Consider the following 24,960-nt stretch of genomic DNA (forward strand, 5'->3'; position numbering starts at 1 on the left):
GTGTACAAGTGGAAAGTGTTAGCGTTGCGTGCAGAACTCAAATATACTCTCTTCAATCAACCAAGCTAAGACTTGGTGACATATACTAAAAAACACACCCCAACAACCAAGTATCTGTTAGTTTAGCCATTTTGGTTATGATATACATGTGCTCTTTGGTCTACCAGGCATGTGGAGTCCACAAGCTGTGTTCTGGAACTGGGGGAAGTTGAGAAATGAGCATTAGAGCAACATGTGTTGACTCTTTAGAAAGTTTGATTTCCCCAACCCTGATGACGCTTTCGTTCGTATCAACTCTTTCACTTATGCACAATGTATTTGCTGTTCCTACAACTCTCCGTCAACACTCTGCATGCTAACAGCCAGCTACTGTGTGGCACTTATGGAAGTGGGTCAGCTAGAGGGAAGGATGTCAAGGAGAGGAGGCACAAACCACACTTGACATGCAAAGAGGGCTCAAAACAAAGAGGCTGGTCATTATCTTCTTCTGCTTCTGTTCTGTCAGATGTGTCTGCTCAGATGCGTAAGAAATTACCTTTTTTTTTTTTTCCTTGAAGCTCCTGTAGGGGTAGAGCAATGAAAGCTTTAATACTACCAAGGAACTGAGAAGATCTGGAGCTGTGCTGAGATTTGCAGCAGGTATCATATTTAGTATATACCTAGAAGATTTATTGTGGTGGATTGTCTGTGCTTCATATTAGACTCAGTGGGAATCCTTGAATAAGAGAATTGGATTTCAAAAGATTAAAGAAATTCAGAGGGAAAAGGAGAGAATTGGACTAAACAATGGAAGATCTATCGGACTGAAGAAAGCCAGCTTTTTCTCAAAAAATTAGGTATCTACAAGTAAATTGAGGAATCCTATACCACACCTGTTACAGGTAACTGTTTATTTTTGATGTTCTATCTGACATGGATTGTTTTGAAAGGATCTGGCATAGTTGTCTCTGTATTCTCTAAGTTTTGCTCAAAATTAGGTATAGCCAATGACATTTGTGTAACTGTTTGTTTGTTTTCCTTGAAAAAATGGGGTAATATATAGGCATTTCTCCTTGTGGATTTGATTTGTTCATGTAGAGTGCAAGCCAACCCTCCCTGAGGCTGGCTATTTTGCTAGAATGGTGAATGCTATGGCTTTCATCAAATGAAGATGTTGGGAAAAACTGGAATACTATGTTCAGGCAAAGGACGCTGTTCCTCTGTCTCCACACCTAATTTGAAGAATTCAGGAAATTGGTAAGCTGGTGACAACAGACATTTCTGCAATGCAGATTCACTTGTGAGTAGAATAATTCATGTCTAAGCATGCCATGGTGATCTACATCAGACAGATGCTTTACGAGTGTGTCAAAGTCTTCTTTAGCAGGTGACACTGGGCCGCTCCAGTGGTAAATGTTCCTCCTGTACAGGCAACCTCCAGCATGTGGCACAAAAGTAGAAGATGGCCAGTGGGTCCATAGGTGTGAGATCCCTGAGGAAAACAATCTAGAAGAGGCTGAAGGCAAGTTTAGCTGCTGTGGGACCCCTTGTAGCAGCCATTTGGCTGCTTCTGAAGAGTGGATCAGATAGGATTGGCGGAGGTAATCTTTCAGCTCCCCACAGATCTGCAGCTGTATTTGCATTTCTTTGAGGGATGGTTTAGGTAAAGGAAGCCCTGTTGTTTATGTGGGAGTTTTGACATCTGAGTGAGGAGCCTTACTCTTTGCTCTTTGACTGCTTTGGAGATTCCAGCCTTCTGCAGATCAGCTAAAATCTGTCAGTCTGTTCTACCTATTTATTTCTGCCTTTCCTCATCCCTGGGAAGGATTTTTTTACCATACAGGAACCTAAGTCACAGACTCAAAGACTTGCAGCTGAATTTTGTCATTGACTCATCACATGCCTATTGATAATCCATCTGCAAATAAGATAACTGTCTGTAATTTGGGGTGTCTCATGTAAAGACCTCAATTTCCACTGCTAAAAGATGTGACTAATACAAATAACATAAGAATATTGTGTAGAATATTTAACTGTATCTAACTATTGAAGAGCTCTTTGCAGGTGTAGAGTGCTTTTTAATGGGTAATTAGCATTATTTAACTGTACTTCCAGCCATAAAATGTCCCAAATGAAACCAAATCAAGCTTTTATTCTAACCTGTACATAGAGAATAATTTTCCAGCATGACTGCATGTAACTTGCCATGTGCTCTCATCTGACCCACTTATTAACTCTTGACAATGAATTGAGTTCAGTCTCATCTGTCTCAGTAGATCAGATGTTCCTAGACTTTATCCTGAAAACCACTGCACACAGTTAATGTAGTAAATCCCCACAGTAACAGAGCAATTGTCCCATATCAAGAAGTTGAGGGTTGAGAGCCCTACTCAGTAAGCAGGGATGAAATTTAAAAACCAGTATATGCCATACTCAGCAGGAAGGTTTTTGGACTGATGGAAAGGGACTAGATTGATTGACTGCTCAGGCACTAGCTCACCTGTTGCAGGTATCACAGAGATGCAGAGAGCCTTTCTCCAAAGAAGGTACCTGCTTTGTCAGTTCACATATACCCCAGAGTGTTATGTGCTTCATCTGCATATATCAAGACACAGAGAACTAGGATAACACAGGATTTTCTTTCTTCTTGGTTTCACTGGCTGGAAACAAGTTCCTTATTCATTTACTCGGAACAAGTGTCAAAGCAGGCTGTGGAAAGTAGCACAAAAATGCTGATCATTATAATTTCACTGTGATGTTTATCACTGCATTTCAAGAAGTGATTTCTTTTGTGAGACAATTTCATGCCTTGCTAATTCCTAATGCATCCTATTGCTACCTTCAGTTGTATAATTTTAGCAGATACCTCCACAAAATCCTTCTCAGTTCCCAAATTTTAAAATATTCGATATACTCCAGCATGACTGTCATTAGCCTTTAGAATCTATCAATCTCCTATGTTGCCTTTTAAATTTATTTTTCTAAAAATACTTGATTACCTGTAGCAACGTGTGATTGATGATACTTCTGCAGCCTGGCAGAACCCAGTTACTTGGTTCAGCAAATGTTCGCTTTTTGAGGAGTCACATTGGGAACACCTTATCTCAGAAGTAGTTTTTGGCATTCTCCCATTTCTTCCTCTTTACATGTGCTTAGGTGTTTCAGCATTCCTTGTGGTGTGCTGAAATCCTGTCTCTATACACTCAATTCCAGCTCCAACTTTCCCTGCCCAAAGCTCAGCACAGGCTGTCATTACTTCTTTCATCCTTCTACCAGGGTTTTTTTCATTTCAACCTGAGTATCTCCCGTCTGATGTTTCTGCCATGGGATGTATGTTTTGGAGTAAACAAGATTTGTTTTTATTTCTCCAAGATAAATTACCTGTAAAAAGAATAATCATTGCTTGAAAAAGCTAATTGCACTTAGTCAGTCTAAAACACAGCAGTTAGTGTGTCTCATTTCAGAGCTGGAGGCATATGTCTGAGCCCCTTGCTCTGCTCAAAGGCTGCTCCTAGTGAACAGTGCTGGGAAAGGGTATCTACTCTGTCAGGAACAGTCAAGAAAAGGTACAGGACACAGTACTAACCCCATCCTAGTGAACTCTTGTGCTTTGAGCTATAGAAAGGAGCACATTTGCTGTGCAATCTGAATTGGGTTTGGGCCAGGAAAATAAAAAGGAATCAATCAGATGTGCCTGAAGCTAAATGAGTAATTTATTTAGCAGTGTGAAGTTTGTATTAATGTGAAAGCAGGAATGGTGCATGTGTGTCAGAGAGCGAGAGGGAAAAGAAAGAAAACTTCACAGTTATTGGTAAACACATAGTTAAAAACCTGTATGTTCAGATCTGATGGTAGTCAAACTTCTTAGTAGTTCTGAATGATGCTGACTGGAAAGCTGGTGGTTAGTGCTGCTAGACATACACTTAAATCCAATAAAATAATTTCTTTGTCCACACATGAAAACATATCTGTGTAAATCCTCTCATCCCTTCCTGCCTACCTTGCCCAGCTTGAACTTCTGAGCAGGAGGAATCAGGAAAGGACACTGTGTTGGATTTACAGTTAATTTTGGCCATGCACATATGATGCAATTATATGTCATGCCAGACAATAGCTGTATTATGTCACCCTGATTAAAGAATGGACTGTTGTATCAGTAAGCTACTGCCTATCATGATGCAAATCTGCACAATGCTGTTGATTTGGCAGACTTTTAAGCTAAAGAATTATAACCTCTTTCCTCTTGATGACTTTATTAAATCCAGATTGATCTTTCATCCAAGACGTCAAGGAATCTGCCAGCAGCTTAGCAATTAATGAGAATAATGACCTGCTGTAAAACAAACAGCAGTGAATTAAAAGTACAGGTCATGTCTGCGTTTGCCAGCAAGATACAGATAACTTTTTTTCAGCTGTTCTTAATTCTCTTCTTTAAAAAAAGGCATAGACACTAGAGAGAATCTGTTAATTGCAATTGAACTCAGGTTCCTATTTGAGTGCTCAAAAATTTTGGCTCACAAATAGGGACAGCTTGTGGTGTAGCTGCTAAGTCTGCTGTAGCAATTCTGGCCCTAAGCCTTTCACTGTGTTCTTCGAAGACTTCTGCCCCTGCTGCTAGGTTTGCTTGACTAAAGCAGTTGCAGCTGCTTAAATCATAGCTGGATGCACTGGAAAAGACCAGAACTGATGCCAGTTTACGTTATTATGCCAGAGTGATATAGCATCTTCTTCATTAGGAGCTGACCTGGTCCTGTAAAGAGGGAGACTGACATCTAAAATAGTCAGATTGTTGGAACAGAAAATTATTTTAAGCTTTCTTAAGCTCATCTGTATCTACTAATGAGTCAGAGTTTTAATTCCCAATGAATTAAACAGATCAACTCTGAAATAGTTTTGTACTTAAGCATTTAAGGGCTAAATTCTTAAAAATGCTCAAGTTACTTTGATGGTAGGATAGAAGTTCCTGAATCACTTAGACTTTGCAGTGTTGTACCTAAAACAAATGGTACAACAAATCCTTTAAAAAAATGGTACAACTCAAACGCTATCTGTAAAAAATGTTATGTCAAAAAATGTGCATGCTCAGAGTGAATGTACTGTTTCTCCTTCACATTTATAATCAAAAGGGTTTTATTTTAAAGGTTAAATGCTTTACATTTTTGGACAAACATGGAAGTGAAACTGTGTTGTATTTTACCAAAATTTTACAGCACTTCTACTTTCCTTTCATGTCAACACTGGCCATGTTGGTCAGATTTTATCTGCATAAAATATAAGAAACATCCCTATTACAGTAGCAGGGAAGATAGATGGAAGTGTAATTTAAATCAGAGGCAAAACTCTTGATTAGTTTAGTGAACTTAGACTTTTCCTAGTGTGTTTAAGAACATATTAGTTCTTTGTTAAAAAATTCTCGTTCTTTCCCTTAGGATAAAATGCCAAAATCTCTTAAGTATGAGAGCCAAAATTCACTGTACTAGTATAAGCTTCTAAACACCATTGGAGACATTACTGCTTGAACAATGTGGGTTTATTTGCTTGGATTATTCAGCATGTGAAGCTACATTGGTTGTTTCTCTTATGTGTATTAATATCAAAGACAAAACTAATATTTGTCAGATCCTATAGGGGTGAACCTTAAAGCTCCTTGGATACAAGTCCCAGCTTCTTGCTTAGCCTCTAAGAGGGCACATTAAGAGGCCTTTTTCACTTGTTTTTGAAACATGGGGTCTTTTCTGGCTCTCCGTGCTGTCTCCTCAGACCTTCCAGCTGGTGGCATTGTCAGGATGGCCCTTGGCTCCTGGCCTCGTTCTCGCCATCCCTCACTCCTGTCATTGCATGGCCCCTCTCATGAGGTGTGGAGGATGCAAGCTGTGGTTCTTCTAACACACAGTTTCTTGGTCAGTGCCTTCATACCAGTTCAGAAAGATCATAGAATCATTTGGGTTGGAAGGGACCTTAAAAATAATTTATCTAGTTCCCACTCCCCTGCCATTAGCAAGAACACCTTCTGCTAGACCAGGTTTCTCAGAGCCCCGTCCAGCCTGGTCTTGAACACTTCCAGGGATGAGGAGTCCACAACCTCTCTGGACAACCTGTTCCAGTGCCTTACCACCCTTACAGTAAAGAGTTTCTTCCTAATATCTTATCTAAACCTATCCTCTTTCAGTTTAAGAAAGAATTAGGAAGATGTACTGTCATCTCTCAAGTGAGTGTTATTTTCTAGGGATAAAAGGGCCAGTAGCTGTTTTGGCTGTAATGCTGGCCCACTTTAGCTGGTGTGCTATCCCAGCTGTGAGATTTACAGTGGTTTATGAGCATCTTCTGATTTCAGATGGATGCTTTTCATGCTGCTTATGTCTGTTAAAATGCTGTATGTTTTGTGTTCTGAGACATTTCCTGACCACTCAGTGGAAATCTCTGATTAATTAGATATCATCAGGTTAAATATAGTTAATTACAAAAAGAGAGGTAATTGCTTCAAGGATGATGCTTGCATATGTAATGTTTTCCTGTTGATTTTCTTTCTCCCTAGTTCAGCTTTTGAAAAACAACCTGTTCTTTGTTTTTCTGTGAAAAGACCGTATACAAAGAGGAGACGCAGCTAGAACTCAATTGTGCAGAAAATGTTGTCGAATGAAAGTGTGAGAAAATGAGGAAAAGAAAATAGTTTTTTCACTATCCCTTTGAAATCTAGTAAAGGGTCCCGAGTCTGGTAAAATTCAAACTTGGCTGTTTACCTTAGAAGTAGAACATTGAAAAAAAGGTATTTCTAGCAAGAAATTTCTGTAATTTCCCTTTATATAATGTGAACCTCCTTGTCCTGAATAGGTAGGATCTTGGTAATGTTCTGGGTAGTAATTTATACCTATTTTGTACCTTATTGCATGGAGCTTCACATCCGATTGGGTTTATCTGGTATACTGTGTTTAAGTGGTGGTTGTGTTTCAATTATGAACTCGTAATTTTTTATGCACCTGACAAAAGCCATGCCAAAAGAAGTATCCACATTTGGATTGAAATGATACGTTATTATGAAAGACCAAGATATATCAATATCATTTGTATTCTGTATGCATGCATATGCTAAATAATTGTTTTCAGAGTAGGTATATTATGGCTTTCTGATTCTGAAATAATTACAAGCCTCAGTTGTAGCTGAATTATTAGTCACAATGATTTAGCTCTGGCAGTACTGTTGTGAATATATAGACTATTAATATAGTATAGAGAAGCAATGGTGAAGATAAAGCTGTGGCTATGGTGATTATTTACCTTTCCAGACTCATCTTTCTGTCAGTACTTCCACCCATCCACCTCTGTTAAACTAAGAAACACTATTAAAACCAGATCCTTGTTTTCAGGTTGTTTAAATTAAGACCATTATATTATTTAGTTTTCCAGTATTCTGTGTACCACATCCATTCTCATATGCCCTGGTGTCTTAGTGATTTCAGTGCTATTCAGTACTGTGCTTGGTAAGACTACAATGAGCCAAAAGCAGTTTATTTCATTATTCTGACTATTTTGCTAATAATTTTGTTTATTCAGTTTTTCTCAAAATGGTTGGCACTTACAGCTTTTTTATTTTTTGTGGATATTTATCTGGAAATTGTAGTGCTAGTAACTAAAATAGGGATTCTAATAAGCTTAAGTACTTTATCTGGAAAAATTTGTGATTGACTTTTTCATAGGCGCTGACCAGTCTGAGCAACGAGTATTGTAGTCACCACTAAAACCTATGATTAGATTACCCTTTAAAAAAAAAAAGTATATTTACAAATGAGGATAAAATCTAGAGGGATTGCTCAGAAGTCACTTTGTACTGCACCTTAAAAAGACGAAGGCTGTTGCTCCCCATCTCAGACAAGGGGCAGCAAAGACAGACAACTGCATCCTTGCTGTGCACTTTGTGTTCTCAGCTGCAGCATGGGGTCACTGAAACCACTAATTTGCCATTCAGCAGAGACCTGAGCTAGCTTTGGCTACAGGGTTTTGGCTGCCCCAGAAGAACCTGAAAAATGCCAGGCTTCCTTGCCTGGGGTGTACCATTGAGCATGTCCTGTACTGTTTTTACTGTTTGCGGGAAATATCTAACTACTAAGATAGTATCTGATCATATAGGGCAAGTCTTTTTTTTTCCTCTAACTAAGCAGAATTTATAGTTTTGCTTTTCTGCTACTGAATTTATTAACATTTTTCTGCACTCAAGTAAGTAGCAGCTTACTGAATCTTGCAGTAGATGTTCAGTTGTAGCTTGTACCGAGAGAGCTGATGTTATCTTCAGTGAATTACATGGTAACGACTGAATTTATCAGAGTATAGTGCCAGGACAACGTTTCACTTTTTTTTTTTTAATCTTTTACCTTTCTGTGATGAAGGACAAGAAGAATACCTGTAGGTGGCAATAGTACTGAAGCTGTAACCACATGCCATTTGGGGGTTTTAATGGGTGTGTTACTGTCAAGTTAATTTTCAAGTTAGCTTTCTGCAATTCTGATTCAACGAACTGTTTTACTGATGCTGAATGCTGGGGAAGCGTGGTCCCTAATGTTTGACTGCAAATCTAAGTGCCAGATTTTCTGCTCTACCTGCACTGTCTGCCTTAGGTAAATTCATGGATGGCTTTTGAAATTTTGTTTCAGTGTTTATCTATGTAACTATTTATTTATTTATTTTAAACCAGTGAGTGCTGACAAGGATTTTAATGACAGCATTGAGACAGGTGTGACATTTTTATCATTAGCATTATGCTAATGTGCAGTGCAAGAAGCTGTAATAATACAGTCACAGATTACAGAACTTTTTCAATGAAATGGAAGGATAAAAGGTGGTATGTACCCAAAATAAAAGCATAAGCATGAGCAGCAGCACAAGATACTCTGCCGGGGTTAGCAGTTGGTGGGCTGATGCACTCTGATTTTCAGCTATGGTAAAGACAGACCTCAGGCATCTTATATGTGGGCTGCTGAAATCCAGGATTGCTATAAAATACCCTGGGAGGTGCATCTGGGTCCGTGTCTACTGGATTTGGAGCAGCGTGTCAGCTGTTTACATGGCATTCACTGGGCTGCACAATGCCTTTTGCAATGCACTTCTTGAGTAGGAACCCAGTTAAAGTGTCAGAAGTTGCTGTTTCATTTGGTCATTGCACTATGATGCACTGGATTTCTCACCGCAGTAGATAGGGACCAGCTAGGATTACAGAATTATTGCAAACAACTGCACAAAGTAATAAACAGTTTTTAATTTGCAGTCTATATCAGTTTTATTTCTGCATCATCATTAGTTTGTAGGTTATTGGCCCACTGAAAATTAAGTAAGATCTTTCTTTAACACAAATAGTTTGCCTTAGATGAGAAAATGCTAACTGAATAGAAAAACCTAAGTTCTACTTATGACCCATTAAATTCCACAAAATGGGGAAGAGTTACATCCATTCAAAATTCTAGTTGCCGCTAGAATAACTATTTGTCCAGAATATTATTTTCTGGGGGGTCTAATTTATGCATTCCAACTACTTTGCTGACTAGCGGTAGTTCAAAATAAAGATTGTTTTTGCAGAAATGTAATCATTACCTTTGGCTGTAAATGTCCATTGCTCAGAGAAAATTGTCCCTGTAATTGGGCTACCATTTTAACTGGCATTTTAGTTAAGGCTCCTCTGCTTATCAATATAAATCCAGGGACCATTTGTTGGGCACCTGAATCCACTGACTAAAATGAGCAGTTGAAAAAATAACTCCATGTAAAATGTGAGAGAATTATTTGAAATAATGAAATGGTTGCAAGTGCCAAACTAATATGTGAAATCAAAGTGAAAGAGAGTAAGCCTGTTGTGACTCTGGGAGCATCAGGTGAGGTGGGGACTCTGTGACCTACTTTGCTGCAGTGATTTATTGGCATTACTCATCCTGATAACCAACCCCAAAATTCCACATCTGTTGGTATTGTTACCCAGGTGCTTGTACAGGAAAGTCCATTTCAATCACAGCTGTGGTTTCTCTCTCTGTGATTCACTATACCTGACTAGACTTGTTGTCCTATATGGTTAACATGTTGTTTTCCTTTACATATTTTATCCCTCTTTTTCCAATTCTTCTTGCTCTGCAGCTTCAAGTAGTCTAGGCCTTTAAGAAAGCTTTTATGGTAGTGGAATTCAGCAGTCATATCAGGAAAAATCTAGCTAAAACTAATCTTGCAACTGTGTGTAGGTGTGTGTAGGTCTTCTGTTTTGTTTTTGATCCTAAATTATTTGAGTTACCTTGTAAAAAGACCTTCTTTTTCATTGGACTTAAGAATTCAGCCTTGTGAAGGAACCGTGTTACAGCCTCCAAAGGTTAAGAAAAATGAGCAGCCAACACACATAAGAGGAATTTTATAATGGTAGTGGTGGGTGGAAATGAGGTAAAAAACCTTTCTGTGAACCAAAGATCAGACACCAGTTTCTGTTGTCAGGGCTGGGAACTCAGTTATAGAGCTGTGACTTCAGCTGACCTTAATTACCTTGTCGTATAATGATCATAAAAAAGGGAGAGTCTTAGAAATACTGCCTTTGCTGTCCTTGTATAAATACTGGGCAAGAAACTACTGGATTATGTAGAAGTTGAGGCTGACTTTCTTGTGTGTATGTGCATGCTTCAGATCTGTGCTATGTCTTTGGTTTTTTTTTTAATATGATGATTTAAAAAGATTACGAGCAAATTTAAAATCCTGACTTGATTACACTGGTTATTCAGCTGCTGAGGAACCTGGTTGTCACCCAACCTATGAGAATTGTGCTAGGAAATATAGATAAATGGTTTACAGACCAGCAGTAATGTTCTAAAAGTACATTGTACCTTCTCAGTTTTACAACATGGGCTGATCTTACGCATAAGCTGCAGGGTTCATAGGGGATATCAAAACATCTTCCAGCAAGTTACAGACTTCTGTGTCTGCTATGCTGCCACATTCCGACTCGTCGTTGTCCTGTCTTGCAGCAACTCTCAGAGAGATGGTCTGTCCTGGGCTGTGATGGGCACAGGGCTGAGGAGAAGCACACCAGCAGGTATTGCCTCCAGCTTTCTCTGTAATGAGCATCCGTCTTTTGCCATGCTCCAGGTTATCAAAGGGAAGGATCAGGGGATTATATTACAACTGTTGGAAGGTATGGCAGTCCCCTGGGCCTCTTAGAGTGGCAGAGCTAACTAGTCTCTGACACGACCGTTTAGTTACCATCTCCTTATCTGACACTTCCTCCCAGTATGGTGGTAGACAGCTAATGGACCCTATAACCCTCTGTTGGCTGGTGTGGGACTTGTGCATCCCGCTGCCACCCCCACAGAGGCTGGGGACTTTGCAAGTCAGTGGAAAGTCATGCTTGGTGTTGCTCTACGCTCCATGCTGTATGTGCCAGGTGGTGCTGCCATGTCTCACTGGCTCCTCTCAGCAGTTAATGTCTTCCCTGGGGAACTCAAAACAAGGATGATGAGGTACTAAAAAAGCAGTGTGCCTTTCGCTCTGAGAAATACAAGTACACTGCTTGAGTTTTCCCTGTCTCCTCTCTTGCTCTTCCCATAGTGGTGCTGCCTCTCCTGTGCCATTCCTTGTCCTATCACTTTCTCCTCCCCATATGTCCAGATAATGGTGTGAGACATGGGTTAAAAATAAGTCTTCTGAATGAGAAACATGTTTGCAGCAATGGCAGATAAGGGAAACAAAAATCAATAGAATGGTTTTCTGGTTCACAGTCTCATTAATGTCTTCACCTTTAAAAGGATTTGAGATTTTTGTGAGGTAAATGACCTGCTGAAGCCTACCCAGACATTTCAAGTTTCGTAAAAATTTTAAGGCATGATACAGTGTTTGTGGATACTCCTGCTGCTGGGGATTTGAAAGGTTACTGAAGATTTCCTTTCCTGTTGCTATGCATTTTATTTTAATTGTTGGGAAGCATAGATGAAGACAAAGGTAGCAGCTGTTTTGGGAGGCTCCCCAAGAAGCAGGAAAGTTTTGCCAATGTGTTTTAGATACCTTTTTCCATTCTTGTTCCACCCTGCACAACAGCAGATGCCAAGTACCACACGCTCCCCTATTTTGTCTCTTAGGTTCTTACATAGGCTTTGTCTCTGCTTCTTGTGTAAAGGCCTCCAAAGAAGCCTCAACCACTGAGCTGGTTCCTCTGTCCCCATCCCTGTGTCCATTTTGTCAAAGTGCACCTGGAGAAGGGCTACAAAATTGTATGTGCCCCAGTAGCTTTCTATGACAGTCCCTGGGGTCCTGTACAAGCTGTGTAACGTGAAAATGTTTGAAAAAGATAGCCACAGTAAGGCGGATGCACCTCTTTTCCCCCTGAGATGAACTGGTGTAAAGCACTCCTTGCTTGGCATTTATTCCGGGTAACATGCATTAGGAAATAAGTCCAAAGGCAGATTTTAACAGTGGAGGCAACAATATCTCTTAGCACAGTTTTCACCCACTCCGTGAGTGGACAAAGCAGGACGCGCACCTGCAGGTCAGCTCCTTGAGGATACCGTAGGTGACATCTGCCACCCCAGCCTCCTCCTCCTCTGCTCTTGCTGGAGGAAGGATAAGATGTGTAACTCCAGAGCAAATGAAACAATGTTGGACTCAAAGAAAGTACTTGCTGTCCTCTACTTGGGACAAGAAAGCACTGGGTATTTTACCAGTGCTGCAGCTAAAGCATGTACACTGCACACTAGTTTTTAATTTTTTAAGCTGATTGATATACGCTGAGAGATAAATTTTGACAAATATAAACAGATTGTTCACACTGAGTCTTTTTACCTCATAGCAAATTTAAAACACAGCACCTACTGCATTACAGCCTGCCAACAGCTGGGGTGGATTGTTTCGGGCAAGCTTCTCTGTGTCTTGCAGTATAACCTACACAGCAGATTGTTGAGTTTTGTTGCCATGTTTAGTATCAGTTATAACTTTCTCAATGCCCACATGCTTTTAACTTCCCTTGAAAACTGGCTGCTGCCACAAAATAACTCCATTTCTGTTATTATTATATTATTTAAATGACATAGCATGGTCCAAACAAATCATCTGTGCTGACAAGAATTTCCATCAGTACACAGCTGAGGCATCAGCCTTCAGCAGAAGAGACTCAGTTAACATCTATCTTCCTTGCAATTTATTTCAAATTCAGCTGTCTAAGTCATCCATCCACTGTCTTTCATCTTTTAGAGAAGCTGACAGAAATGAGATAAGTTGGAAATTGTCTGAGGAGTGAAATTCATTCTGTGCTGACAGTGCAAAAGCAGCTGACAATACCTGTGATGGTGGTATGGAGCCCTGCACAGAGCTCAAGAGTTTCTGCTCTGGGAACAGTATCATCTCTGATTTGCGTAATGGTATCACTTGGCTATATTTGTTTATGTTATAATGAAGCACAACTGATATAAAGAATATATATATAACAAAAAATCTCCTTCACACTGATATTTGAAAGATCCCTCTATGTATCAACTCTTGCAAGTAAACCGCAAAATCCAAGGGTGCAGAAGGATCAAGGCTGAATGTTAACAAAAGGTTGCAGCAGGAGGGAGGCCTTTCAAACTCCCTGTTTATCAGTATTAGTACTGAGACCATGTCTGAAAGTTCACTCTGTTGGGGTTTTTTCTGTTGTTTTTTTAGTGCTTCACCTTGATACTCTCCAGATCTCTCTTAAGGAAAGACAGATTAAAAATGAAGTGAAAAGACCAAGTAGATTATGCTGGAAAAGTTAAGTTTTAATGAAGGATGCATATTCTATAGCCCTGAGTGATGGATAATTTAGTAAAATATCAGTGTGCCTTTGGAATAACCTTACTGAAGAGCCATTGGCCATAAATTCAGTCAATGACCTGTATGTGTGCATTTCTAAAATCTCAAAAATAGTTTCCATTTTCCATCTCAGGTGCCACATGCCACATGAAAAGGTGAGCATATTCTTCAAAGTATGGATATCTGAGAGTGTCAAGAGGATGGAGCCAGAGTCTTCTTGGTGGTGCCAAGCAGTAGGACAAGAGGCAATAGGCAGAAACTGGTGCGCAGGAACTTTCATCTGAACATGGGAAAGAACTTCTTCACTGTGTGTGACTGAGCACTGGAACAGGCTGCCCGTAGAGGCTGTGGAGTCTCCTTCTCTGGAGACATTCAGAAGTTGCTTCATTATTCAGTCATGAGTAATGTGCTCTAGGGGACCCTGCTTGAGCAGGGAGAATGAACCAGATGACCCCAGTGGTCCCTTCCAACCTTACCTGTTCTGTGATTTAAGTACTTACATAAATACATTGGTATCTTTGCAAAACTATGTAAAATTCAAAGTCCAGAAAATTAGTCCTGAGTATCCATTGCATCAGGTATCTCAGCTACATGGTAAATTCTGCCATAGCTGCTTCAGAGACTGTTGCTGACCAGTCCTGACAGCATGATCTGTGGGGTTAACTAAATTGTGATGTATCGTGTAGGAATCCCCGTTGGTCAGAGCAGCAGCACTATGCTGATTAAATCCTTGATGATCAAAATCAGTTTAATTACTCTTGTTAGATTTGAATCAGAGATATATAACATACATACAGAAATGTAGAGACATATTTCTGAAATTTCTTACGGGGACCAAACTGTCATCATGGATATGACTCTTAGGTAGCTTTTCTGCACTTATGCAATTACATCCTAGTAAATGGAATTAGGAAAAGACAGCTAGAACAAATTATGTATTTCTTCCCTATCTATATATGTATTTGTGTATTTATGTGTATATATATATATAATTTATGTATATAAATTCTAGCTTGATGCCCTCAAGTAAATGTGACTGAGAGCTCCATATCTAACATTCAAAAGTATCCAGGTGCCACAGAATTTGTGGTGAAAAGAATTTCAAATTTACTGGTGGCTAAAACTAAGATTTTAATGCACATCTCTAGGAGGTCTGTAGTAAACTACAGACACTGATGCTGTATCTTATTTGAAGGGTTCTGCAGAACATGAGAAGCACTTGCTCATTCCAATTACTGGACTGTTTTTTCCCTACTTTAATGTCCGTCTGCAATTTATTGAACTAAAATCAATCAACTATAACAGAAGTGATTTGGAAGGGTCCTTAGCTTTTGAAAACTGGTAGTGTTCCCAAAAATCAAAAGGTTTGTCACAATTTCATGACATTTTAAAAGTCTTTTACAAGAGTTGATTACTAAAAATCAGTTCAGAAACGCCTCCAATCAACCTGTAACAAGCAGAACAAGGCCACTTACTTTTTAGTTTTTGGGGTAAAAATGTGCCAAGATTGGTACATCCTTTCTCAATGAAACTTTCTTCCCAGTGGTCTCTTTTACTGTTTACTGTCCATCCAACACAATGCCGAGCTGACAACTACTCAGGCTTTTGGCAGACTGAAGTCACGGCTCCGTGATGTGGGTGTTCCTCCTGCACACCGTGGAGTGCCACATGTAAACTACTCACTCTGCCTATAAAATTCTGTAAGCACTGGGGAGGCATAAATTAAAAATGTGTGTTTACACATATGCATAGTCTGTAGAATATCTAATGAACAAAAAAAGGTAGCTTGAGCAGTATATTTTTAACCTCAAAGTCTAGTGTTATTCTTCTGTCTGACATTATAGGGCAGCATAAGGATGTTGAAAATAGGCATGAAGGGTTTGTTTGCTGGAAGTGTCATTCACAACTGCTGAGGAATATTGGAAAACTAGGGGAGTGGGAAATGCTCACATGCATGTGTTTGCCAACACACATTTGTTTGTGTGTAGGTCTAGAAGTTTCAAAAGGAAACAAGAGGGTTATCTCAAGAAGTTCTGGGGGAATCAACTCAAAAAGAGGTTTGTCACAATGCAAGCAGGCTGCAGGGAGTTTAGCTCTGTACGTGCAAAGAGGAAATAAAAAGTTATCCCTAAAAAAAGCCAAAACGCCTTCTGGGGGAAAAACCTGCTGATTTTGGGTCAGTTAATTTCTTCTGGTTTGAAACTGCAGCATGATTTTGATAGGTGGCTGAGGATGTCATGCTGAGAGTTACTGAATATTTGTTTGTTTTTATTCTCATCTTAGGAAGACAATTCACTTTAAGCTATTTAAATGCTTAGGGACATTGTTTAACTTTTAAATGTTTATTCTACTACCTGTCTCCTTTCACTACCAAGGAATGCAGCAATTCCCTGCTGATTTAGTTGGGCTTATCTACTTCTTTTCTCCATCAGTAAAGCTGAGTTGTGTATAGATGTGCCCTCATTTCTTACTACTGGATGCCTTAGAAAAATAAATACTTTATAGTTTTGGGGACTGACCATATGAAGTCCAGATAACTGAAGAAAATTTCATTATTGGTAGCAAGGGGAAAGTTTATACAGATTTAGTGAAGCATCCTCTGGAAATGACTCATTCTTGGAGAAGATGAGCATGTTTCTGCTGAGTCATTTACTTTAGTTATATAAAAAGTTTTTTTCTCTTTTCTAGCAAATCAGATAATTGTTTACAATGCTTTATCTCCACAGATGTTCTAATGCCATATTTGCATTCTTGGTCCTTCTAGAAGACCTGATAGTTTTCATCTTTCCTTCATCATGATTTCAGCAGCTGTTAGTATGATATTCAGATATAATTGCTGATCTCAGCTTCACCAGGAGATTCACTCTAAAGCTTCCTGCTAGGTTTTTGCTTGGATGAAGCTGTTTGTTATTTTTCTAAAGCCTAACTGATTCATGCTGTTATTGAAGTTCTGCTAGAAAAACGAGGAAAAGAGTTCATTTTAAAGGTTTAATAGTTCATTTTGGAGTGCCTATGCTTTTACAAATTTCCATAAGTAATAGATATCCTAACATTTGACTGTATCCTCACTCCATGTCTTTTGCAACGATAACTTGTAAAAATACACAGTATTGACCTTAAGAGTCTTTGAATACAAACATACCCTACGTGTTATGACACAATTAAACCTTTAGCAACTAAGAATGTGATTGCATAATCAACTTCTGACTTCTGCTAGGTTCTACCTTCTACGCTCAGGCATGATTCCTTGCCCACTTTCCTGAGTCAACACCACAGCTTGAGTAGATGTGCAAGTAGCAGATGAGGGAGCTAATAAAACTCAGACGTGTGTATTTTTGCAGTGTAATAATTTCTTTTTTTTGTCAGAAATAGCTCTCACCTGGATCAGATCTCAGAGCAGCTCACCATTGTTGTGTCTAAATTAAAAGCCACCCTCAAGGATAAAATACTAGACTAAACACGGGCATTAAAGGTGCATCTCTCTGCTCTGATAATACATATAGCATAACAGGCTGCCAGGCATCAGTTCTACATGCTAACTCTGAAGCTGTGTCATCCAGGCAGTCAGTGGTTTTCATTGCAGCTTGAGTCCACAGTCCGAATACTCCTCTGCCTCTGTCACTGCCTGTGGGCAGCTTGCACGCGTTGCTTCCAGGGCGGTACCAGAAACCAGCCATTTCTTTTTATGGCCCTGGGGTTTCGAATACCTTCCCATGCCCATAAATTCAAGGACGCTGATGTCAGCTGGTGGCTGTACTGGGGAGGCCCCACCTGTAGATGGGATCGTCCTTCATTTACAAAACAGGCATTTATAGAGAGTGGCCTTTTGCAGCTGCGTGCTGGTACTCGCTCTGCAGCTACAGCAGAGCTACAGGTATGTAACCAGCAGAACTTTGCTCACCAGCCAAGGCAGAACTGTGCCTTTCAGCTCAAGCAAATCCTCAAACCATGCCTAGGGTTTCAGCGTCACAAACCAGAACTGCTGGAAAATGGTAGGTTATTTTTGTGAAAACTTGTGGCAGAAATAAAAAATAATTTTTAATAACATTTTCCTGTGAAGTTTTCAAACTGTGAAAGGTTTATGATATGATGTCTTAAAAGACAGAAAATGTGAGAAAATACATTGTTAAGAAAAAAGACAACCTTTCATTGAAAGAAATGCAAGATTTTGGTGAGTGCAAATGAAGAATATGCTCTGTTATTTTGTAATTGTGTCAGACCTGTGTGTTTGAAATGCTGAAAATCATTGAAATTGTTGAGTGTCAGTGAATTGAAAGGAAGGACCCATCAGACCCAGAGTGTTTGATACCACTTCTTCCTGAAGGCTTTGTCTTGATTTATGTAGTAGGACTTCTCCTCAGCTTTGTTACTATGTCATAACCTTTGTGTGCCTGGGCCCTAGAAGTCTTAATTAGTTAGGAGATATACTATGTTGCTATTATGGTTTTTATGTCGCTATTAGTTTGTATACTGCTCCAGTGCTTTCTACTTAGACTCCTAATTACCAGTGTTTCAAAACTTACATGTAAGAATTAATCTTTATTAGAATAGAATAACTGGAACATTAAATTTCTCCCCTTATACTTTAAATAAAATTGTTTATAAGGCTGTGTATGTGTCTGAGATACACATATGAACACAAATTTAAGGGTTGTAAAAGAACAGTTTCACTGGTAAGCCTATAATTATACCATTTTTTTTCCTCTCTTTTGATTTGTAAACAGTTGTCTGTGAGATTCTTGTTGATAACATCATGCCTTTATTCTGGGCTTGAAAAATATGACATCTGTAACTCTGTTGGCCTGAGGTGGTTACAAAAAAGAAGTGGGGAGCTGCTCATAGCTTGAGCAGAGGCTGACCCTCCATATCAAACCAACCCAAATCCTGCTGCTAAAACTGGGGGAGGTTTAGGCATGAAGAGGGAAGAGAGGCAGCTTCATCTTTCACTGACACTTTAGGCTAGCTGGTGATGAGTACCTCAGTGGGCACTGAAAGGGCAGAGGTCTTTCAGTTTCTTCCAGACCCAGGGCAGTCTGTCTGCTGCAGGGTGTGTTTTGCTATCCTGTCAGGCATCTCTGGACACTGAGGTTCTCTTTGTTTCTGTTGCCTTGGGATTGCTTTATGTATAAATGCTTCATCAACATAGCCGTATTGGCAAAGAAGTTAAAGAAAAATAAATCCTACCCTATGTGGATATAATTTTAGTAAGAAAAGTTCGGTTGCAATTATTCTGGGGAAAGAGATATTAATTTTGTTCCAGACAATTATATTGCTATATAGCAGAACAGGAATTTTTATTGACAAATGTTGTGTATTCACTGTTCCGTTTTCTAGTGATCTCATGCTCTAACATTTTCCATTAATGTAAGGTTGGGGGAAACCTCCCTGAAATGCTAGGACTCTACTGTGTTGATACCGTTTCCAAAAATATTGCAAAATAAGCTGCTGCTTATATATTCCTCTAAACTCAGGTCCCAGGGATAAGAAAATCATACTGTATGATATCTCATATAATTCACTGGTTGTAGAAGAATGAAGCAGAAGACTTCAATCTGTCAAAAAATATCTCCCAATTTTTGTAACTAATAATACCTTATGAAATCATGATTTTAAAAGCACCAAAGAATGATTATGAGTATTTTTAAAAATTCACTTTTTTTTTCTTGCTTAAATCTCCTATAGACTGTTCTGAAGCATCTGACAAGACCAGGATAGTTAAAAATAGTGATCATGTTATATCTTGTGGCTTGCCTCCATGGTAAACTGGTTTCATGTCTCAATTCACTGAATCTAAATTCCAGTCTAAATCATCATTCCAATATTCATAATCAAATAATCCAGTGTGGGAAGATATGCATATAGATGCTGCAGTTTAATATTGTCAAGAATTAATATTAGCATGCAGGAGGTTATGAAGCTCTGCTCCTGTCTTTGGAACAGTAGTAGTTAGTGAATTTGCTGTGGAATAGGCAGAAATATAATATAAAGGCCTTGCATATTGAAGCAGTTGGCAAAACTTTAATCAATGGGCCTGTATTTTTGCCATAAAAAGCATTATAATATGAAAGTAAAACGAATGTAATACCTGTTAGTATTAAAACATTAAAAAAAAGAAGTAAATACAGCAAATACTTTATTCGTTGAAAACTGTCCTGTAAAATTATATGGTAATACATAGTAATAACTTCTTGATAGGAAAGGGAGTGTGTTGCTGAATACTTATAAAATAATGGTTGATACACATGTACTTAGCATAATATGAATATCTATGCTGTGCTGTGGTTTTTTGTTTATAATTTGTTGCCTTTAAAATATTTGTTGTTAAAATCAGGCACTTGGAAAATTTATGCCAATTAAACATAGTGGCATTTGGGCTTTTCTGCTTAGTTAATATTAATCTTTCAAGTCTCTGTCACCCAAAACTGAATTGAATGTCATCTATTTAGGTGTGGCGGATTGAGAAGTAAACTGGAAGGAGCATTTTGTTTTTATTACGTTCATCTTAAATAGGCTCTTAACCATGTTTATACAATGGGTTTTATTAATTCCCAGTTAACCCAGCAGATAACTGACTTAAAACACTCCCCTATTTTGAAGTTGGTTCACCTGGTTTTAAAGGAAAGCTTTTGTATGGCATTGAATTAGATTTAACAGAACCACAGTTAGGTGAGTTGTAGGTGATCAGCTTTAGAAGTGGTGAGGGAATTTGAGCTTCATGTCCCTGTAACTTGTATCTCTGTAGATAGTCACTGTAGTAAACCCCAAAGGGCTGTGTTGTAACAACGCTCACCAGGAAGAGGTATAGGCTTACTTGTATAATCATCAATTTTTCTGTTCTCTCATAACCCATATGTGTTTTCTGGTTGACTGGCTAACAAGTCCTAATCCTGCATTTGACATTGTCTCTTCATAAGGAAATAATTGATGTCACACATTTAGTTTGACATAACTTACATGGAGACACCACCATGTAATGTACTTCACAAATAAATAAAAAAAAAAAAAGACAGGTTCTTATCCAACAAAATCTGCAATCTCTATGTGCAACCGTGAGCCAAAAACTGAGCCAGGATATCTGTGCAGCTATGGCCATAGAGCAGTAGGGTGAAAGCTCTGTATTGACTTACAGAGCCTTTAGGAGCTCAGGTGTCAGCTACCCAGCTACATGCCACCTCAAGGGGACTGTGTGCACTGCTCTGAGGGATGGTTAGGATGGCACATACCAAGAGCAACTCTTGTTCTCATGAGCTGTATCTACTGTGCTTGTTTTAATGTGGGATAAAATGTTGCACTGAGGTAACCACCAGAATATGCAGTAGTAGAAGATCCAGGCTGGTTGTCTTCTGGCTGCAGTTCAAATGGTTGGGATACAAGTTCATATTTGTGTTTTGGAATGGGGTACACCTTCATGTGCCAACAGGCTGCAGCTGTTGGTCCTGCATACATGGTGACAATATCAAAGTGGCTGATTCGGGACAGACAGGCTGCATACACTCCTTCTCAGAAGGCCCCAGATCTCATACCATGAGGCAGAAGAAAATTTGTAAGCTGATGAGCAGCAACCATTCACTTGCTAGAGGGAGAATTATGTACTTACCCCTGCAACATGGCCTATCTTTAATGTAAATAGCTGGGCTCTAGGCAAATTCCCCAGTACACAGAACAGCTGGCATTCAAGTCTGCTACAAAGGTGGCTCTTATTCACAGCATTTGAAATGCAAAACACTGCCACCATCCTGTAGGTACTGTTTACACTATCACTGTCACTCAGCTGCAGCAGTAACGAATTATGTAGCAGAATTTTACTAATCTGTATGAGAATGAGAAAAGAGCTTGAAATAGCTTCTCATCACACAGCAGCAGACACAGTATAGTAGGCAGGGGAAGGGAGAAAGAAGGACAACTTCTGTTACTCTTACCTGGAAATTTTCACTTGTTTCTCTATACTTTACCCCCTATCAATGCATCTCACTAATACACAATGACAAGTCTTCATTTTTCAGTTTTACTGTGTAGAAAATGCATTCTCACAGAGTATCCTGAGCTATTCTATTCTGAAAGCACATGAAATATTTCTTAATCAAGAGTGGACAGGGGAAGAAAGGGGTTGACTTTAACTTTTAGCTTTATATCTGAATGTTTATCAACATCTTCTGAATGCACATCACAGCTTGGCAATGCAATCTGTAAGTCTCAGTGTGATCGCTTGGTAGCCTGTGCTGTGTACAGACAAGCAGAGTATCTCCTTTTCTGTGGGTGTGAAAGGCTCACGCTTTGGCAGATGAACTGAAAACCATGACAGCACATTCAGGGATGACTGCAAGACCGATGTCACTCAGCACTATCCCAGTTGCTGTCAGACTTAGAAATTACATTAGCAGTCTCTTTTCACATAGACCCTTTCCCTGGAGGATTTGCTACAGGATTTTGGAAAAAGATTTGGAGGCAAGTTAAAAAGTCTCTCAAAAGAAGTCCCAGTTTCCTGTTTAGAGTACAGATGCTACCATTGTGGAAAAAGGGACCTTCACCTTCTTCCTGATTATACTCTTGACATCATATGTTTAATTTCTTCCAACAAACATCAGAGCACAATATTTAATAATAGCACTTTTAATTCCAGAAGAACTCAAGGTTCCCCACAGGAGAAAGATGCTCTGTGCTTCTCCTTTTACAGATAGGGTAGTAGAAATCCAAAGAAGAAAAGTAAATTGCCAAGATCCATATTCATGATAAAACTGGAAAGGGAGCAGAGCCAAACCTTGAGCCAGCCTCCTAATGGAAGAGTTTCTATGTCTTCCATCTCTATAAAGGTTTCCCCGTTTGTTTGTTTTTTTTTTTTGGGGGGGGGGTACTTCCCAGTGTGTGTGTTTACAACATCAACTATGGGATTACATTGTGTGGGGAGTTGGGTTTTGCCAGGCAATCTCACTGGTGCTACTGGTGCTTCTTCTCCCTCCATGGCCTATGGATAAGTCAGTATGGATAATTTATGGCTTGCAGGTGGGAGTGCAGTGTCTTCTGTGCAAGCATGACACATGGTCATGGAGCAAGAAATGGATGGCAAAGATGCAGCTCCTGCAGGGAAGAGTGAGACAGGAATCAGAAAGCTCAGGCTCCAACTGTCAGGCCTCTGCTGCACCTCCAGAGATTTGATTTTCCCAGAGCAGGGCAATACAGGCAAATGTAATATTGAGATCTGTCCCTCTGAAAGCCAAGTACAGTGGTGTATGCCCTTGTACAGTGATCTTAAATTTAACCACATCTTCTGTTCCTAATTTGCATTCGTTTTTAAAAGGTCACTTAGAAAAGGCAGGCAAAATAATGTAAATACAAAGAGTTAAGCGTTGTAGGTCATGGCGGCATGCTGAAGTGAGGGAAAGGACTGGAAAAGGATGAGCACTTACAGCTGGGCACTCAGTGAAGGATTTTGAGGTATTTGAACTTTAAAATTGGCAGAATGGATGGCCAGAATGATTTAACACTTTTATCATTAATTTAAACCTTAGAAATTAATTTTTAAAATACTTTGTGAGAAGAACAAAGGATGAGAGAATTAATATATGGGCTACCACTTCTATCTGTGTCAGTGTGTGTGACTCCAGCCTCATGTTCCTGACAATATCTGGAAGGATTTGCTTTAGTGGGATAAAGGTTCTGTTGAGAGCAGGTGCAGTGTGTGGGAAGAACATTTATTTAAACTCTGTGAGCTTTGGAAAATAACAGTGAGAAAAGTACCCTGTGAAGCTGTCAATAGGACTGTGCTGTGCAGTGTTCTGCCATGTTCTGGGCATCATGACTGTTTTGGGGTGGAGAAGGAGAGCTGTGTAAATCAACTGTGTGTGCAAGAAGAGGGTGACTGGTCTTTGCTCAGTCAAGCCAAGTGAAATGTATTCTGCAATTGTGCCATAGAATAAGAATTTTTCTGCTCCTGCTTCAGGCCGTGAAGGCCCTAGTGGCACATGTGTGAGAAGGAAAGATAAAGGGGGCCTTTGGCCAGAGAATTGCTTTGCACCACAGTTTGACATAAACTTACGTTCTGAAGATGCAGATCATTTAACGCCAGCATATGAAAAGAACCATTTATTGAGATAAGGCACTTGCAGAGACTGTCAAAATGACAATGGTTCCTAATTCAGCTTGTGTGGAAGGGCTCTCTTGACCTGTGGGACAAGTGCCTCTACCCAAGCAGCTATTTCTGCTCCACCACAACTTGCTGCTGTGTGCAGCACTTGTTCCTGGTTCACCAGCCTGCTGTCCTGTGGTCACAGCTCCTCCAGGAACCACCCAGTGCCAGGGCTTTTGCTGCTGATGCAGGACACGGGAGCTGTTGTTGCTGGTATGCACCGCTGAGAGCAGTGCCCAAGTAAATGGATGCACAGGTTTGATTGGAAGGTGTGACTAATGCAGCACTGAGGTCTTATGAGACTAACTGTATTATCCTCTCTTCTTAGAAGCTAGGACAGAGTGCTTTCTTTGTGAATATACTGTGTTAGTACTACCTGTAAATATATTTTGCACATCCTTGCCTCTTTTTATCCTGAAGAGAAGTTTCACCATGGCTAGTCTTCTGGTATTATTTAAATAAGTTGATATTATTTAAATAAAATTCTTAAACTTTTGAATAAGGTATGATTTATAATAAGCCTTATATTACTAAAATGCCAAGCAGTTGAAGCCTTTTATGTATCCCTTTTCCAACTGCTTACCCTCTCTATGCTTTGATCAACTACACCTGGCAAGGCTTAAAAAAAAGGCCTGAAAGTTTCTGAGGAAATAAGTATGTTTCATCCTAGGTGCTGGAAACTACACAATCCCCTCTGGAAATGTACAATTATTACTTCAGTGAAAACCCCAAACCCCACAAAATTTGCCTATTTAATTTTTTACTCACCTTTACCTTCAGAGTTCCCCACCCTCTGGCACATGAATTAATGTTCATGTCTGAGCTGAAGGACTGAAGGAACAGTTTCCATTTCCATTTTTTTCCCAGCAGCCTTATAACTTTCACTAACTCATTCAGCTCCATAAGAAGTATAGGAAGGGTGGCAAGTCACCACCTGTGTGCAGTATTCTGTGTTAATTTGGTTACTTTGAATACTGCATTAGGAAAATAGTGCTTCCTTTAGTAAACCCACTCACTACTTACTTTGGGACAACTATGTTAAAACTGGTGTTAGAGTTGAAAAAGAAACACCTGCCAAGAAG

The 24,960-nt window shown here is 39.4% G+C and overlaps 1 protein-coding gene across 3 annotated transcripts in view; it reads left to right on the top strand.

Annotated features, from left to right (window-relative positions):
- TMCC3 (transmembrane and coiled-coil domain family 3) overlaps positions 1–24,960 on the top strand; it is a 154,397-nt gene that overhangs the window by 83,391 nt on the left and 46,046 nt on the right. Inside the window, exon 1 of one of the 3 annotated variants that reach the window (XM_027653616.1) lies at positions 17,659–17,747. The exons of the other annotated variants lie outside the window; for them this stretch is intronic. Within the exon in view, the coding sequence (XP_027509417.1) occupies positions 17,745–17,747 (3 nt within the window). The 5' untranslated portion in view covers positions 17,659–17,744. Of the gene's footprint in view, positions 1–17,658; positions 17,748–24,960 lie in introns of those variants that run through there. 3 annotated transcript variants of the gene reach the window in all.

The sequence above is a fragment of the Corapipo altera genome, unplaced genomic scaffold (genome assembly GCF_003945725.1).
Source record: "Corapipo altera isolate COAL_440 unplaced genomic scaffold, ASM394572v1 1, whole genome shotgun sequence".
NCBI classification, from domain to species: Eukaryota; Metazoa; Chordata; class Aves; order Passeriformes; family Pipridae; genus Corapipo; species Corapipo altera.